The sequence below is a fragment of the Gopherus evgoodei genome, chromosome 4, assembly GCF_007399415.2.
Source record: "Gopherus evgoodei ecotype Sinaloan lineage chromosome 4, rGopEvg1_v1.p, whole genome shotgun sequence".
Lineage (NCBI taxonomy): Eukaryota > Metazoa > Chordata > Testudines > Testudinidae > Gopherus > Gopherus evgoodei.
The window spans coordinates 136,472,924-136,487,022 of NC_044325.1; the positions used below are offsets into that span (position 1 = coordinate 136,472,924).

At 50.1% G+C, this 14,099-nt stretch overlaps 1 protein-coding gene across 2 annotated transcripts; it reads left to right on the plus strand.

Annotated features, from left to right (window-relative positions):
• The first annotated feature begins 348 nt into the window (after positions 1-348).
• CDKN1A (cyclin dependent kinase inhibitor 1A) lies at positions 349-8,773 on the plus strand. Of its 2 annotated transcripts, XM_030561228.1 has the most exons (3): positions 349-453; positions 5,747-6,172; positions 6,833-8,773. In XM_030561228.1, exons 2-3 carry the CDS (start codon positions 5,755-5,757, stop codon positions 6,880-6,882), a joined length of 468 nt encoding a protein of 155 aa, XP_030417088.1. In that variant the 5' UTR covers positions 349-453; positions 5,747-5,754; the 3' UTR covers positions 6,883-8,773. The 2 variants fall into 2 exon arrangements, with proteins under 2 accessions (XP_030417088.1, XP_030417087.1); XM_030561227.1 differs by lacking the exon at positions 349-453 and having other exon boundaries at positions 5,710-6,172.
• Positions 8,774-14,099: the final 5,326 nt, after the last annotated feature.

Here is a 14,099-nt window from a genome sequence, read left to right on the forward strand (position 1 = left end):
GGTAGGGATACACTGGCTGGCCTAGGGAACTGGCAATGGGATCGGGACCCTCCCTTCTAGGGTAGCGACTACTCCGCCGCCCGATGGCACCTGACCCTAGCGGTCCAGGTGCTTCTCCCGCGCCCATGGGCGCAGAGCTCTGGGCGGGGCGGGGCGGACCGGACCGCGGGGGTTAATTCCGCCCCCAGCGGAGCAGGTCGCCGCATCGCCAGCGCGAGTGGTAGCCAGGCTCCCTCCAGCCCAGGGCTAAGGAGCTGGGCAGCAGAGCCCAGCCCGGGGCAGCGCAGGGGGTGTGCTCAGCTGTGCGGGGCAGGTGGGGAGGGCCGGGGGCGGAGCTCCGCCAGGCTATATCAGGCGGGCAGAAGAGCGCCGCGCTCAGAGCTGGTGCTGGAGGTTTGGAGAGACGCAGCAGCAGCAGCAGCAGGAGGAGAAAAGGCGGTGACTGGACGCTAGGTGAGAGGGACTGCCTGCGGCTGGGGCATTGAGGGTGGCTTTGTCCCTGTGCCCTTTTGGGGCGGGTCAGTGCATCACTTCCCCTCCCTCGCCAGGTATCTGTCCTCGAGTCTCTTCGCCCCCTCTCGAGGGTGGATTCGCGCACGATCAGTGCCGCCCCCCCCTCGATGGGGAGCCCAATTCCGGGCCGATGAGAGAGGAGGCAACTTAACTGCTCCGTAGCCTCCAGGTACTGGGGGTCCCACCCCGCTTCTCGACACCTGCGCGGGCTCAGCCCCTTAGCTAAAGGGGAGTTGGAGGGGCCCCACTCTGGGGTGCCCTAGGCTAAGCCCAGCCAGAGAGAGCCGCCTGCTGCTGCTGCCGCCCCGCACCGACCGGAGTCACCGGGGGGCTTCCCGAGAAGCGAGGCTGAACAGAGATCCCGCTTCCCCCGTGGGCAGAGGCTCCCGGGCTGCCGGTCTCTCCCTCCCGGCTACCGGTGGGGATTTCTTCCTCCTCCATCCCAAGCTGCTCTGGCTCTATCAGTTTCGCTTGCTGGGGAGGCGCCCCCTCTCGCGCCCCACCGATCGGTGGGCTGGTCCCTCTGCTATAGTCGCTTACGGAGGATGCGAAGATCCCCGGAGCGGTGCCCTTAACGCGCCGTTGGGCTGGGAACCGGGGCAGTGTCTGTACTGGAAGGGCTGGGATTCCCAATACCCCTATAGGGTTAGAACTGGGGGCACCCCTTGCTGGGGACCTCCGGCCAGGCCGATCTGGGAGCGCGCACACGCGAGCTGTCATTTGGGTTTACACGTCTCCTTCCGTAGAGCAGCGAGGCGAAGCCTCGGGGAAGGGGCGAGTGTGGCGCATGTTGGATTAGACCCTCGGGCCATATAGCCACTGATGACGGCAGCAGAGACAACCGAGCTCTCCAGCTCCCAGATCTCCCCCAGCCCATCCTGGAGCCCGCCGGGGCTGCCCGGTGGGGAGCCGTTTCGCTTTCGGGGCGCGGGGCGCATCGCAGCCAGAGGGGGCTGTGGAAGCCGCGGGCCCGGCGGCAGGGCTGGCTGCTGGGGGTGTCAGGAGCGGGCGGGCGGGCGATTGGACGCGGTGCCGTGGCGTGTGACACTCAAATACATGACGTCAGCGGGTAGGAACGCCCGGCCCGGCCGGGGGAGTGAGCGTTCGCCGGGCCCGACGGCGGGGGGCGCTGCGGAGTCGGCAGCCCGGGCTGGCCAATGGAGCGGGGCGCTGCCTGGGCATGTCTGGGCGGCCGGCGGTTAGTAATAGTCACACGTTCGCTGTGATGTAAGAGACCTGCCCTATTGCAGGGGCTCGCGAGTCATTTCCAAGCGCACGTCGGGCTGGGACTTCCCTGAAGCTTTGGTCTAAACACGTCCAGGAAGAGCCATGTACCAACCCACCGGGCAGGGAGCGCGCTGGGCAAAGCCACTCCCAGCCCGGCTGGGTGGCTGCGTCAGCACCGCCCTGATCGGGGACTGTCGCGCTCCGCTGGAACTCCATGTCCCCGGGCACTTCCTAGGAACAGAAGGATCAGGCTGATAAGAGCTGCCTGAGTCTCTGCTGGCCACTGGCTGCTGCAAACTGCAGAGCCCGACGGGACAGCAGCGGAAGCGGCCCAGCTAGCTGTAGGGATGGCCAAGTTGTCCTCTGCTCAGCCATCCAGTTTGCATCAGCTTGAGTTCGTTTTCAACAGTTGGACAGCACTTTCATAGATGAAGTGCTTGCTTCTCTGTGCAGCTTGTTCCATCACTAGCAAAGATCCCCGGGGGTCTGACAGCAACTTAAAAGAAACACCTTGCAGCAGGGTCCAGGCCGTGTAACAGGATGAAAGGTGCAAATGCTGTTTGTGGATTGAGGGCCTGTCTCTAACGGGATATTTCACAATATTATTCATCACCTGCTGTACTCATCGGCCGCTCGGCTGGTCCAAGATGATGTAATCCCAGCCGCCCCTAGACATGTCACTCTGCCTGTCCCAGGATGTGTCATTCTGGCGGGGTGGCTCCGGCTGCTCTTTAGGTTTCACTCTGATTGCAAATAATCCCTCACTCTACAAGAAATGGGAACTCCAGGAGGCTACTGTAGTGAGGGGTGGGAAGACGTTTATTCCTGGGTGACGAACACCCCCTGGCGGACAAAGTGGTACACTGTTAATTAACTGAACACTTGCGTGTCTGGTGTAAAAATCTGCCTCTGGCATCCCAGTTATTGCTTAACGTGGCTATTCAGGTAAAGCTACTTTCATTTATTGTAATCTAGGTTAAAATGGTTGACAGGAGCCATAGAGCTCACAAGAAAGGAAAGTGAAGCCTGCAGATAACCCAGAAGAGTTCCACTTCCTCCCTCTCCAGACATGCTTTGCCTAGAAAGTGCAATGTTAATGAGACCAAGCCCCAGATTGTTTCAGAGATTGGCAATAAATGGGCTGCAGACAGATGGACTTTAAGGCTTGTCCCCTTGCTGCTGTTCTTTTTGCCCCTTAGAATTTCCTTTCCCAGCTTGGGAGTATGGGAAGAAAGGGGCTGCATTGAGCCCAAAAATCCTGCTGTCAAGTTCACTTGCTTCCAGGATCCCCTCTCTGCTGTCTGTCTTGAAGCAAAAATCCTGACATGGCTGAAGATGTGGATGTTTAGCTTGAACATAGTGTGCTCGTCAAAGGATCCCCCAAACCTTACTGTAATTAAACCTCCCTCTGTGCTCCTTGTGCTAGGCCAGTCTCTCATGTCACTTTGGGACACATAAGGCAGAGCAGGTGACTTGCTCAGGTCAGGCAGCAGGCTCCCTGTACTCTGAGTGCAACTGACTTGAGCACTGCACTCAACTTAGTTTCCTATTGAGATCCTGTCACCTGCAAGAAACTGGCTTAGGGAAACAATGACCCCTGTTTCTTAGAGGGTTCAGGATGAGCAGAGCAGTGATAAGTTGTCTTTTGCTTACCTGAAGCATTTGCCAAGAGTTGCATAGTTGGATCAGCACTGCCCTGGCACCCACTGGTGACCACAAACATTGCCCTGTATCAGCTGCTTGTTCAAGTCTGCAGGGTTCTGTAGCAGAATTTAATGTGACTTACAAGAAAGCTTTATTGTATGAAAGGAAATGAAACTGACTTCAATGGTTCTTCAGGTCATCAAACAGACTATTCAGGAAATTAAAAGTAAAGACCAGCCATGTGTCGTCCGCACTCATTGGCTTCCAACACACACAATCAGGAGCGGAGGATGAAGCATTAGTCTTAATGCGAGGTTGTGCAGTTTTGTGGCACGTTGATCCTGTGAGGTGCTGAGTAGTTGCAGGCTTGTCTGCTGTAGCACTTCAGTATAGACACTACCTATGCTGATGGGAGAGGCTCTTCCTGAGAGGCCGTAGGTAGGCTGACAAAAGAATTCTCGTGTTGACCTAACACTGTCTGTATGAGGACTTAGGTCTGTTTAATTATGCTGCTCAGGGGTGTGGATTTTTCACATCCATGACTGATGCAGTTAAACCATCCTCCCTTTCTACTGTAGACCAGGACACGGGTTTAAGTCAGTGGTAGGTGTTTAGAATGCCTACTCCTGAGAGATAGGGAGCATTTTCGTGGGTGTTTGCTTTTATATGCAGCAGCAAGTTGAAACTTGTTACCTGCCAGGGCTTGTTTGGACGTGCTGGAACTTGACTGACTCATGATGATGTCATTCCATTGAACTGTTTACAAGGGTGTGAACTGTCAGGCGATATGAAGGTTGAGTTCTATTTTTAATCTCTCAGCCTCTTCCTCTCTGGGTGAAAAGGGAAGAACAGGACAAGCTGGATCAATAGAATATTATAGGCACTGAGGCTACTAAAGGGTAAGGTTCAAGACATACGAGCCAAATGTGGCCTTTAGCTGCCATGGTGCCTAAATGTCTCCCAGACTAATAGCATAAAGGCTAAATCGTTACTGCCAAAGGATTGTGTGCGGGAAGAGTTGAGCAAACAGTTCACTGCTAATTAAAGTGGTGAAAATAACTTTTTTTTTCTCTCTTGCATTACTGGACTCAAATTCATTTTGGGTTGAATGAAACACTTTGTTCAACCCACAACATGATTACTGTTATAAACCAACAAAAATGCAAAGTAAACCTCAAACTCAATGTTTAGATTTTCATAATCCTCTTTTCAAACTATTTAGCAAAACTGTCAAATTCCTGAATTGTTTTGGTTGATGCAAATCTGCATTATTTTTTTTTATTTTCTGGCACAAAGCTTTGGCTAAAATTTTTGCCCATTTCAACTGCTAATAACTGATTTGGCTCTAGCTTTCTGCTCATGGGCCTATTGTGACTGCCCTCTGTCCATTGTGGGCTGGATGTTTTGTGCTGAGCTGCCTCTGTTGCCACTGCAGTCAGTAGAAGCTGCAGGTGCTCTGCATATCTGACCATCAGGCTCTATGGGAGTAAATTCATGGTCTCAAATTTAGATGAAATGCTTTTAAAATATCACCTGCCCTTCTAAACAAGCCTCCTTACATAATTACAAGCTGTGAAGAGATTCCTTATAACCTTGCATGCCCACATCAGGGGGAGGGCGGGAGGTTAGAACCCTTTTGGGGTTTTTGTTGGCAGTTGGCAACTTTTTTTACCACTTAGGTGCATCTCCTGTTTACAGACCAAGTGTGGCTCCTCTTTGCCCCCATCTATAAAGCAGGGTCTTATCAATGGCTATCCAACAGTTTTACCAATAAGGGATTATCAAAATGGACAAGCTTGGAATTTGTTCTATGCAGCTTGTTCAAAGCATAGTTCCTTGCACCTTGCCACTATGTTCTGGTACTTGGGGGATTTAAGAAATTCACCTAACATTTCCTGTTGGCTCTGCCAGCTGCTCTCACATGATCTGTCGGGTGCAAACTTGAATTCAGATCCTATTCTGATTTTAAATATCCTCCAAGTTGAGATCCAGTACTGTTGTAGCAGTGTTAGTCCCAGGGTATTAGAGATAGAAGGTGAGTGAGGTACTCTCTTATTGGACCACAGGGCTGACTGCAGGGTTTGAATCTAGGACTTTGAGTACTAGATGGAACAGCCCTTACCCCTTGAGCTCAAGGATTAAGTCCTATAGCTGGGAAGCCATAGCAGGTTCAACCCTCATGTAAACCAGACACAAGAGGGAGACAAGTGCATGCTCCTTTCATGGATTACACTGGTATGCACGTCCTAGGAGATGCCTGAACCCCAGGGACCTCTGGTCACTTACTAATTCACTCAGTAGCCTAACTATTGATCACTTGCACTGCAGCTCAGTAACCATATGTGGCTCATTTTCCTTCCAGCTGGAAACATGCCTCTTTCACAGAGTAACATGCGGCAGACCCCCTGCGACAGGAAGCTCTGCCGAAACCTCTTTGGCCCGGTGGATCATGAGCAGCTCCAGAATGACTTGCAGGATTTGATGAGGAAACATCTGGAAGAAGCTCAGTGCAGGTGGAATTTTGACTTTGAGACGGAAACACCGCTGGAGGGCAAGTTCAAGTGGGAGAGAGTCCTCTCTCCTGACGTGTCTCCTGCTTGCCTGCCTTCCCCGGACCCGAGCCACTCCAGAGGTAATGGTGGGGAGAAGAACCAGAGCTCTCCAGTACTTAATATTTCTACAAAGGATCTTAACGTGGCCCTCTCAAGTGAAACAGTACAGCCGGGCTCGGAGTCCTGCAAGGCCAGCTCCCCACGGCACCTGAAACGAAGGCAGACCAGCATAAAAGGTAAGAACAAATGCTCGTCCTGCCCCTAGTTCACAAGTACCCCAATGGCTATCAGAGCAAGAGACAATGTCAGTGGCAGCTTGACCAGTCCAGTCATATCTCTGGGGTGGCATAGGGCACCTGTCACTGCAGGCATTGGTGCTTATTGTCAGCTCACCTGTTCACACGGCAGCATTGCCCTGAGGCTCCAGCTGAGCTCAGGATCTCACCGCAGAGGTGTAAAGAAAGCAGCTTGTGTCATAAGAGGCAATCTCTACCCTGGAGAGCTTACAGGGGTTGGGAGGCCAGTATTCTCTGCTTGCTGTACAGCTGGGGAAAGGAATCTCAAATGACATCACCCAGGGTGGCTGGCAGAGTGGGAATCCAAATCCGATTTCCCAGATCTCAGGTCAATAAATCACAAGACTGGAGCAGATAACAAAAATGAAGCCAGCATCCCACTGCCATTCAACCAGATAGCCAAAGGGAACTTGATAAAACCCTGCACAGATGAGCCTTTTCTCACTATCAGCCAGACAATCTGAAGCATGACTCCGGATTACTCTTGCCAAAACAGATGTTTATTGCTCATAAAGCTCCTCCAGCCAGTTTATTGGAAGGGGTCATTCACACTCTCACTTGAGAACAAGCTCAGTAGTCTCCTTTTCTTTCTCCCTCCAGATTTCTACAGTTCGAAGCGGAGGATTGTCCCTTGCAAGCCAAATCCGTGATGCTACAGCACAAGTTGTTCTGCTTCTGTGTGCTTCTTGGCTGGGGCACGGTCATCAGGCTGTGTCTTCAACTACTAACCCTACTGGCCCTCTGCAGCCCTCTAGGAAGACCGTTTCTATTGAAGTCTGTGGAAGGGTTGTCTAAGGGGCTGGATAAAGTCTGTGTTGGGACTTAAAGGCAGGAAGACTTAGTTACAAGCCTCCGTCTGCAGTGCACTGTATAATCTGCCTACTGGATCTGTCTATTATGAAGTGATGTAGAGTTAAGTGTCATATTTATGAATAGGGCTAGGTGTCTAAGGACCCACTTGTGTGCAATGTGTCTTGTAAAGGCTTTATTTAACATAGATGTGGAACATTTGATTACCTCCTTTTGTAGGCCTTGAAGAGGGAATGATAAATGCTGAAAATTGAGCCTTCACCATAGGCCAGTGAGACACTCAACAAGAAGGGGTAGGAATAAGAGGGTTAAGTCTCAACCCCCTGACCAGCTCTACACCCTTGCCCTTAGGACCACAGGGTAAAAGGGGTGGGTGGAGGAGAGATGGGCCTAGACCCTAAGCTGCTGTAAAGTGTTGTACTTCCACTGAAGTCAAGTGTAAAAGAGCATAGCTCCCCAGCTGAGGCTCCGGCCCATGGCAACTGATCCTCATGGCCATGGGATGCTTATGTACATGGTCTTCTATAGCCTTGCTCCTGGGCAGCATCAACACTCTCCAGCTGCCTGGGCAGGAGTAAGCTGTGAGTGCAGCAGGCCTGCATTGATAGAAGGGTATCTGTCTCAAGTTGGGCTCTGCTTCCTGAAAAGGAATGCTTAGGATAGAGGTGGGAAAGGAGATGCATATTGCCCATAAAACAAGCATTCCTGACTGCAGGGCCTACCTGAATGAGCAGGGAGTGGATGCTTAGCTGGGTAACCAGATGACACAGCCAGCTTTCTCCATGGCTAGCTCAGATCAAGTTCTGCTTGACATTTAAACTTTGCCCTCTGCTTGCTGACTTGAGGAAAGGAATAATTTGTAGCTCCATCTCTTGGGTGGTTCTTCTGCAGTATAAGGAGGCTGGTAGTAGGAGTTGGGGATGGGGGATTCTGACAGGTTAGACATCTCCTCTGCTAATACGAGCCAGTCCAATTCACTACTTGTAAAGCTGCTTGATGCACCCTTGAGTGGAAACAGACTACTGATGCCACCTGGTTATGCCCAGGCCCAATTGCTGTATTGGCTACCTTCAGCACTAGCCTAAGGGCAGAATTTGTCTTATAAGACTCACCTTTAGTTCCCCCTGCTCTTGTCATAATACACCACTAGCTCCTGCCACTAGGCTATTCCAGGGCATGCTCTGTGGGGGATCCATCTACACAGCAATTGGTGGACTCTGTGATTTTTCTACAGTAGAGTTGTAGCACCACTCTGTACAGCGGGGCTAATTCCATTCCCACTTCCCCCTCCAGCAGGAGGGTTAGCTGCTTGTCTCCCTCATTATGTGGTGGTTCGTGTCATGGCTTCTGCAGTTAAACTTGCTACATGTGGTCCTCATGTGTTAGAGGCCAAGTCCTCCTGGCTCCTGCTGCTGGTTTTCATGGCTACATTGTCTGTCCACAAAGGCTGCAGTCTCACTGTTCAAGATGGTCTCAAGAAACATCAGAAATTCTCAGGCACTTTTTCTGTGATGGGTTCAGCCCCTCTGCTCATGGAGTTGGACTTCTAAACCTGGACAGAACAGATCCCTTCACACCCCCATCCTTGCTGCACTTTGCGTTCAGGGTAACGCCGGCAAACCTTCAGCACTAATACTTGTATCTATAAATAAGATGCTGCTGCAATTATTGGAAAAAATCTAGTTTAAAAATGTAACTTTATTATAAACAAACACATTGTGTATAAATGAGGCTGGCTTGTCACCTGTCTTCTCTTTGCCTGCTCTGAAGAGGGGGAGTAACTTCAGGACCAAGTATGCTATTAATGCACTGTGTCACTATCTGCATGAAGGATGGTTCAGGTGTGAGCCTGGACACAAGATCTGGGTTCAGTTCCTAGCTTTGCTATGTATGTGTGACTTGGGCAGGCCACTTGGTCTCTGTAGGTCCCCGGCCCCTGTCTAAACAATGGAGATATGGGCACTGTGATCTCTCAGCACAACCACATGTGGAGACCAACACTCAGCTGGATTGCATGAATGCTCCCAGAGTCGCTCATGAATCACATAGGGAAAGGCACCAGCCAAATCCCCCTTACACAGTATCTCAGGAATATACCATCTTGTACTGCTCAAGATGACCAGTGCAAATTTATTAATTGGTTCACCACTTCATCAGTGGAAAGTGGACATACAGTAGCTTTTGTAAAACCTGAGCATATTTACCATTCATGTCAGGCAAACTCAAAGATAACCAGTAAAACAAATTTATTGACTAAAAGAGATAATTACCAAAATAAAATGTAAGCACGCTGTCTGAACTCTCAATCCTATTGGATTAAGCAGTTTTTTCTCACCCCACTGGATATTGCAGTTTATAGTATACAGATTTCACCCTTGAAATCTGGGCCAGTCCCCTGAGTTGGACTCTTTAGAGTGTCCTTGTTGCTTGCAGCGTAGGTGGGTGAAGGAGAAAGGCCCAGCATGTGGCCACTATGTCTCTCTTATATGCTCAGTCCATGTGCTTGTAGAACACAAGTCCAGGCATGTCTGGGTGGGCATTGCTGAGTCTCCAGACAAGGTTGAGCAATTCCCCTGCTGTGGCCTCGTGCAGGGTTGTCACTGAATTGTAGCTCCCTTGCTGGACAGCAGCTGTTGATGGGTTGTTTGACAGTCTGCCTGGGCATTGGTTACTTTCCTTGCTGTTGCCTCTGGGGAGCTAATATCTGGCTGAATCTCCAATTTACAATCTGTTTTAGTGACAACCATACAAAATTCTCATAACTTCATATGCATTAATGATATACATATATGGATAGAGAAATGACTTTCAACAGATTATAACCTTTCCCCTGATACCTTACAAGGCATGCTTTATATGCAAGATCACAATCCTATATAAATTAGGAATATGGGGGTTACAGTGTTAGGTAAATAAAGCAAGTCCTCACTCACCTCTCCAGCACCCGAGTTCGTGCGGAGTTGGTATGGGGCACACAATTCTGTCAGAGACCAGACACCAATGCATTGATCAACGGGCTCACACTATCCTTAGCTCTAAAAGCTTTAGATTAAGTGTGGCCCCTTTATTAGGGGTGAGCATCAATATTTATACACAGAAGTAAACAAAGTGATTAACAAAAGATAATGGTCATGCATAATCAATCAAGATTTTACAGGAAAAGCAAGTTAACAAGTAAATGCATAGAGATAAAGGCTAATGGCTACTTGATAAAGGGGGTGTCATGAGTAGTTTGCAGGTCAGTGTTTTGTTCAAAAGGGTTCAGGAAGGATTATGCAGAGACAGCCAGTCTGGGTGTGTTTTGGCTCCCCAAAGTTTACCAAAAGTTTAGACCCAACATTCCTCCATTTGTAGCTTTGGGATAACTATTAATCAAAAAGCTACACCCTATTTTAAGATCTTAAGGGCCGCTTGGCAATTTCAGCCTGGGCCAATTCGAAGAGAGTAAGGCTTTTAGCTGAAGTGGGAAAAGAATAAACTGACTTACATGAGTTTATGAGGGAGGGGACACACTGAATACAGCAACACAGTATTATAAGGACTACTATGGCCCCAACAACACCCACCAAGAGTTTTTTAACCCACCCAAATCCGGGCAGCCAATTCCATAAGGCTCCCCACTAATCATAAGGTGGCTGGCCAGAGGAGTAGTTTTTAGCCATTTCCCTTAGGTGTTTGGTACGTTGAAAAGTGTCAGAGTAGGTGTCATTTACAAAAACACAGCATTCTTTATTTATGAGGGCGCAAGTTCCTCCCTGGGCTGCTAACATTATGTCTAAAGCCATTCTGTTTTGCAAAGCTAACTGGCGCAGCTGGGACATTTCCCCGGCCTGATTTTCAAATAGGGTTGCAGTTTCATTGGTCAAAGATTCTAATAGTCCCTGTAGACGGATGATAGCACCCTTCAAGCTAGTGTGACCAGCCCACCGCTGCCAGGACAAACCATCACGGAGATTAATATCTCTGTCAGTTTCACGGATGTTATGAACGTGGGGAAAATGAGGGGGAGTGAGGGAGATGCGAGAAGGCGGTGCTAGCCATGCCAAATAACATGACCCTGCCCAATCAGGGGAGAGAAAATAATAAGCTTTGGGCCCGCACACCCAGTATGTTCCATATAATGCGTTTTGGGTATTCCATTTCTCAGAGTAGGAGGTAACCCACCACCCGTTGTACCACTGTTCCCCTGGTAACGCAGAGGGGTCGTTGTGTGAACTGCAGAGGCACAATTTGGTAGTGTTGTTCTCAAAGGGCAGTGTAGTACTGCTTGAGCAGTTGTAGAAGGCAATTGTGTATCCTTTAACAATTAGTTGGACACCCTTGAGATCTGAGCAGGGCTTTTTAAAAACTGACTTTGAAAACCTGCCCCTCCATGAAAAAGTTGAAAAGGTTGGATCGGGGTGAGGGATCCACATATGGGATAAGTGGGATGCGCAAGGCTTGAAGCCAAGATTTTTACTAAAGGCGGTGCCATTAAAATATATGTTGCATTTACTTGTTCCCACAAAAGTTGACCCTTTTCCTTTAACAAAACACAGTGATCCTGTTTGATTGGTTACCCTGAGATATTTGTTAATTGGCACTCCTGTTTTGTCCCATGTAAGATTGGGTTGGACTGGATCTTTTATTTTAGTCGGTGGCATCCAAGTCATATTAGCAGTGGTTAGGGGAATGGGTGTGAAGGGGAGTCCCTGTGCTGCATTTACTGGAAATTGAGTACATACCCAGCAATTACTTCTATTTCCTAAAATACGAGTTTTAACCTCGTGGGAATATCTAATAAAAGCATTATCTTTATAAGCAGAAAATAAACTAAAAAAGCATAAAAAAAAACATACAGTTGTCAGAATAAAGGGTCCTCTCATTTTTTTCGAGTCAATTTAAGTCTAATGTCTGAGAGAGGTAAGCTGGTCCACTGGTCGAAGGCAGTGTCCTCAGTGGTGACAAGAGCTGCTGGTCCGTCACTGTGGTCCACTACGGCTGGCTTGACGTGGGAGTGGTGGATCCAAGATTTGCATCCTTCCAGGAACACTGCAGTCTGGGTTGTCAAAAGAACCTGGTGGGGTCCAGTAAACCTTGGCTGGAGGGTGTCGTCACGAACGAACTTTTTGGCCCAGACGAAGTCCCCTGGTTGGAACGGGTGGATCTGTTCCTCCAGAGGCACGGTCTGGGAAAACTGCGAGGCTTTCCAAAGGGTACGGAGGCGAGCCTGTAGGGAGAGAAACTGACACGCGGTCATATGATCCCCTCCCAATAGTGAAACATCAGCACGTGGTAGCGCCCCGCCTTTGAAAGGGGGGTGTCCATAGAGCAGTTCAAAGGGGGATAATCCCAATGCGCGGGTTGGGCGAGTACGAAGGTGAAACAGGACCAAAGGAAGTACCTGAGGCCACTTTAATCCTGTTTCCTGACAGTATTTAGCCAATGTAAGCTTAAGTTCCCTATTCATACGCTCAACTTTCCCGCTAGACTGGGGGTGGTAGGGTGTATGAAAGGAGTGTGAAATGCCCAGTCCTTGTTCTAAACGGCCAAGGACATGACCAGTAAAGTGAGGTCCGCGATCTGAGTCGAGCACAAGAGGGATGCCAAAACGGGGTACAATGTCTCTAAGGAGAATCTTCGCCACTGTGCAGCAGTACAATTAGCAGTAGGAAAAGCTTCGACCCAGGAAGTCAGAGGGCAAACCAAAACAAGGAGGTGCTTTTTCCCAAAAGCCTTTGGCATATCTGCAAAGTCAATTTGAAGATGTTGAAATGGAGCAGCAGGCGGAGGTCTTCCACCCTTAATTTTGTTAAGAGGCGGAGCAGGTCCATTACGCTGACATGTGCTGCATGCTTTCACTATTGATAGGCAATAGGGTTGAATGCCTGGAGCATACCAAAAGCGAGCGATGGTGTCCACGAGGCCGTGCCGTAGTGACCCCCTTTATCATGGTGCCAGCGAACTGCCACGGGGTAGAGCGAGGGAGGCAGGCTCGGCCATCTGGCATAAGTCAGGTCCCTTTGACCAGAGTGGCCCCGAGGCTCTCCCACGATTGTAGTTCAGCAGCGGGTACTGGTACGGGGTGCGGTGGAGTAAAGGAGGAGGCTGCAATAGCCAATGTGGGCATGGCTAAAGGTAAGGTGGCAGCCTTCTTGGCGGAGGCGTCAGCCAGGGCATTCCCACGGGTAACGGGGCTACTATCTTTAGTATGGGCCCGGCAGTGAACTACAGCCAGGACAGAGGGTTTTTGGAGGGCGTCCAAAAGCTTGTGGATGAGGGGGAGGTGCTGAATGGGTTTACCGGCAGCTGTCTGGAAACCTCGAAACTTCCAGAGGTGGATATGACAATGCACAACTCCAAAAGCATATTTGCTATCAGTAAAAATGGTAACGGTCTTACCAGCGGCCAACTGGCAAGCTCGGGCCAGGGCATAGAGTTCAGCGGCTTGGGCTCCCCAGTTGCCTGGCAGTGAGGCGGCCTCTTGAATGTCCCATTCAGAGGTGACAGCATAACCTGTGAAACGCTTGCCATTAACATAGAAGGAGCTTCCGTCCGAGAAGAGGATGCAATCGGGATTGTCCAGTGGCACGTCAAACAGGTTGTCTCTTATCTGTAGGATGCTGGAAACTACTTCCACACAGTCGTGCTGATCCTGGAGGACTGGCAGGTCAGGAAGCAAGGTAGCTGGATTAAGGGGTCCACACCTTTCAAAAATTAGGTTAGTGTCTTCTAAGAGTTCGGCCTCTAGCTGTTGCTGACGATGGGCCGAAAAGACTTGGGTTGTGCCCCTACGCAGAAGGGCTGACAAGGCATGAGAGGTCCAAACCGTGGTAAAATGACCCAGGGTTAGGCTCTTTGCCTTTGTGATCAGCAGGGCTGCTGCTGCCAGAGTCCGGGTGCAGGATGGGGTTCCCTGAGCGACAGGGTCGATTTGCTGAGAGTAAAAAGCAAGCGGGAAATGGTGGGGCCCGCTCAGCTGGGTAAGGACACCACTAGCAATTCCGCCCCTCTCGTGGACAAAAAGGTGAAAGGGTTTGCTGTAATTGGGGGGGCGGAGAGACATGGAGGAGGCCAC

What these genes read in the sequence shown, in the direction of transcription:
- CDKN1A (XM_030561227.1), top strand. Translation starts at nt 5,725, where the DNA reads ATGTGGCTCATTTTCCTTCCAGCTGGAAACATGCCTCTTTCACAGAGT. An exon ending in AAGGCAGACCAGCATAAAAG is followed by an intron (nt 6,173 to 6,832) that starts GTAAGAACAAAT and finishes TTCTCCCTCCAG; the next exon opens with ATTTCTACAGTTCGAAGCGG.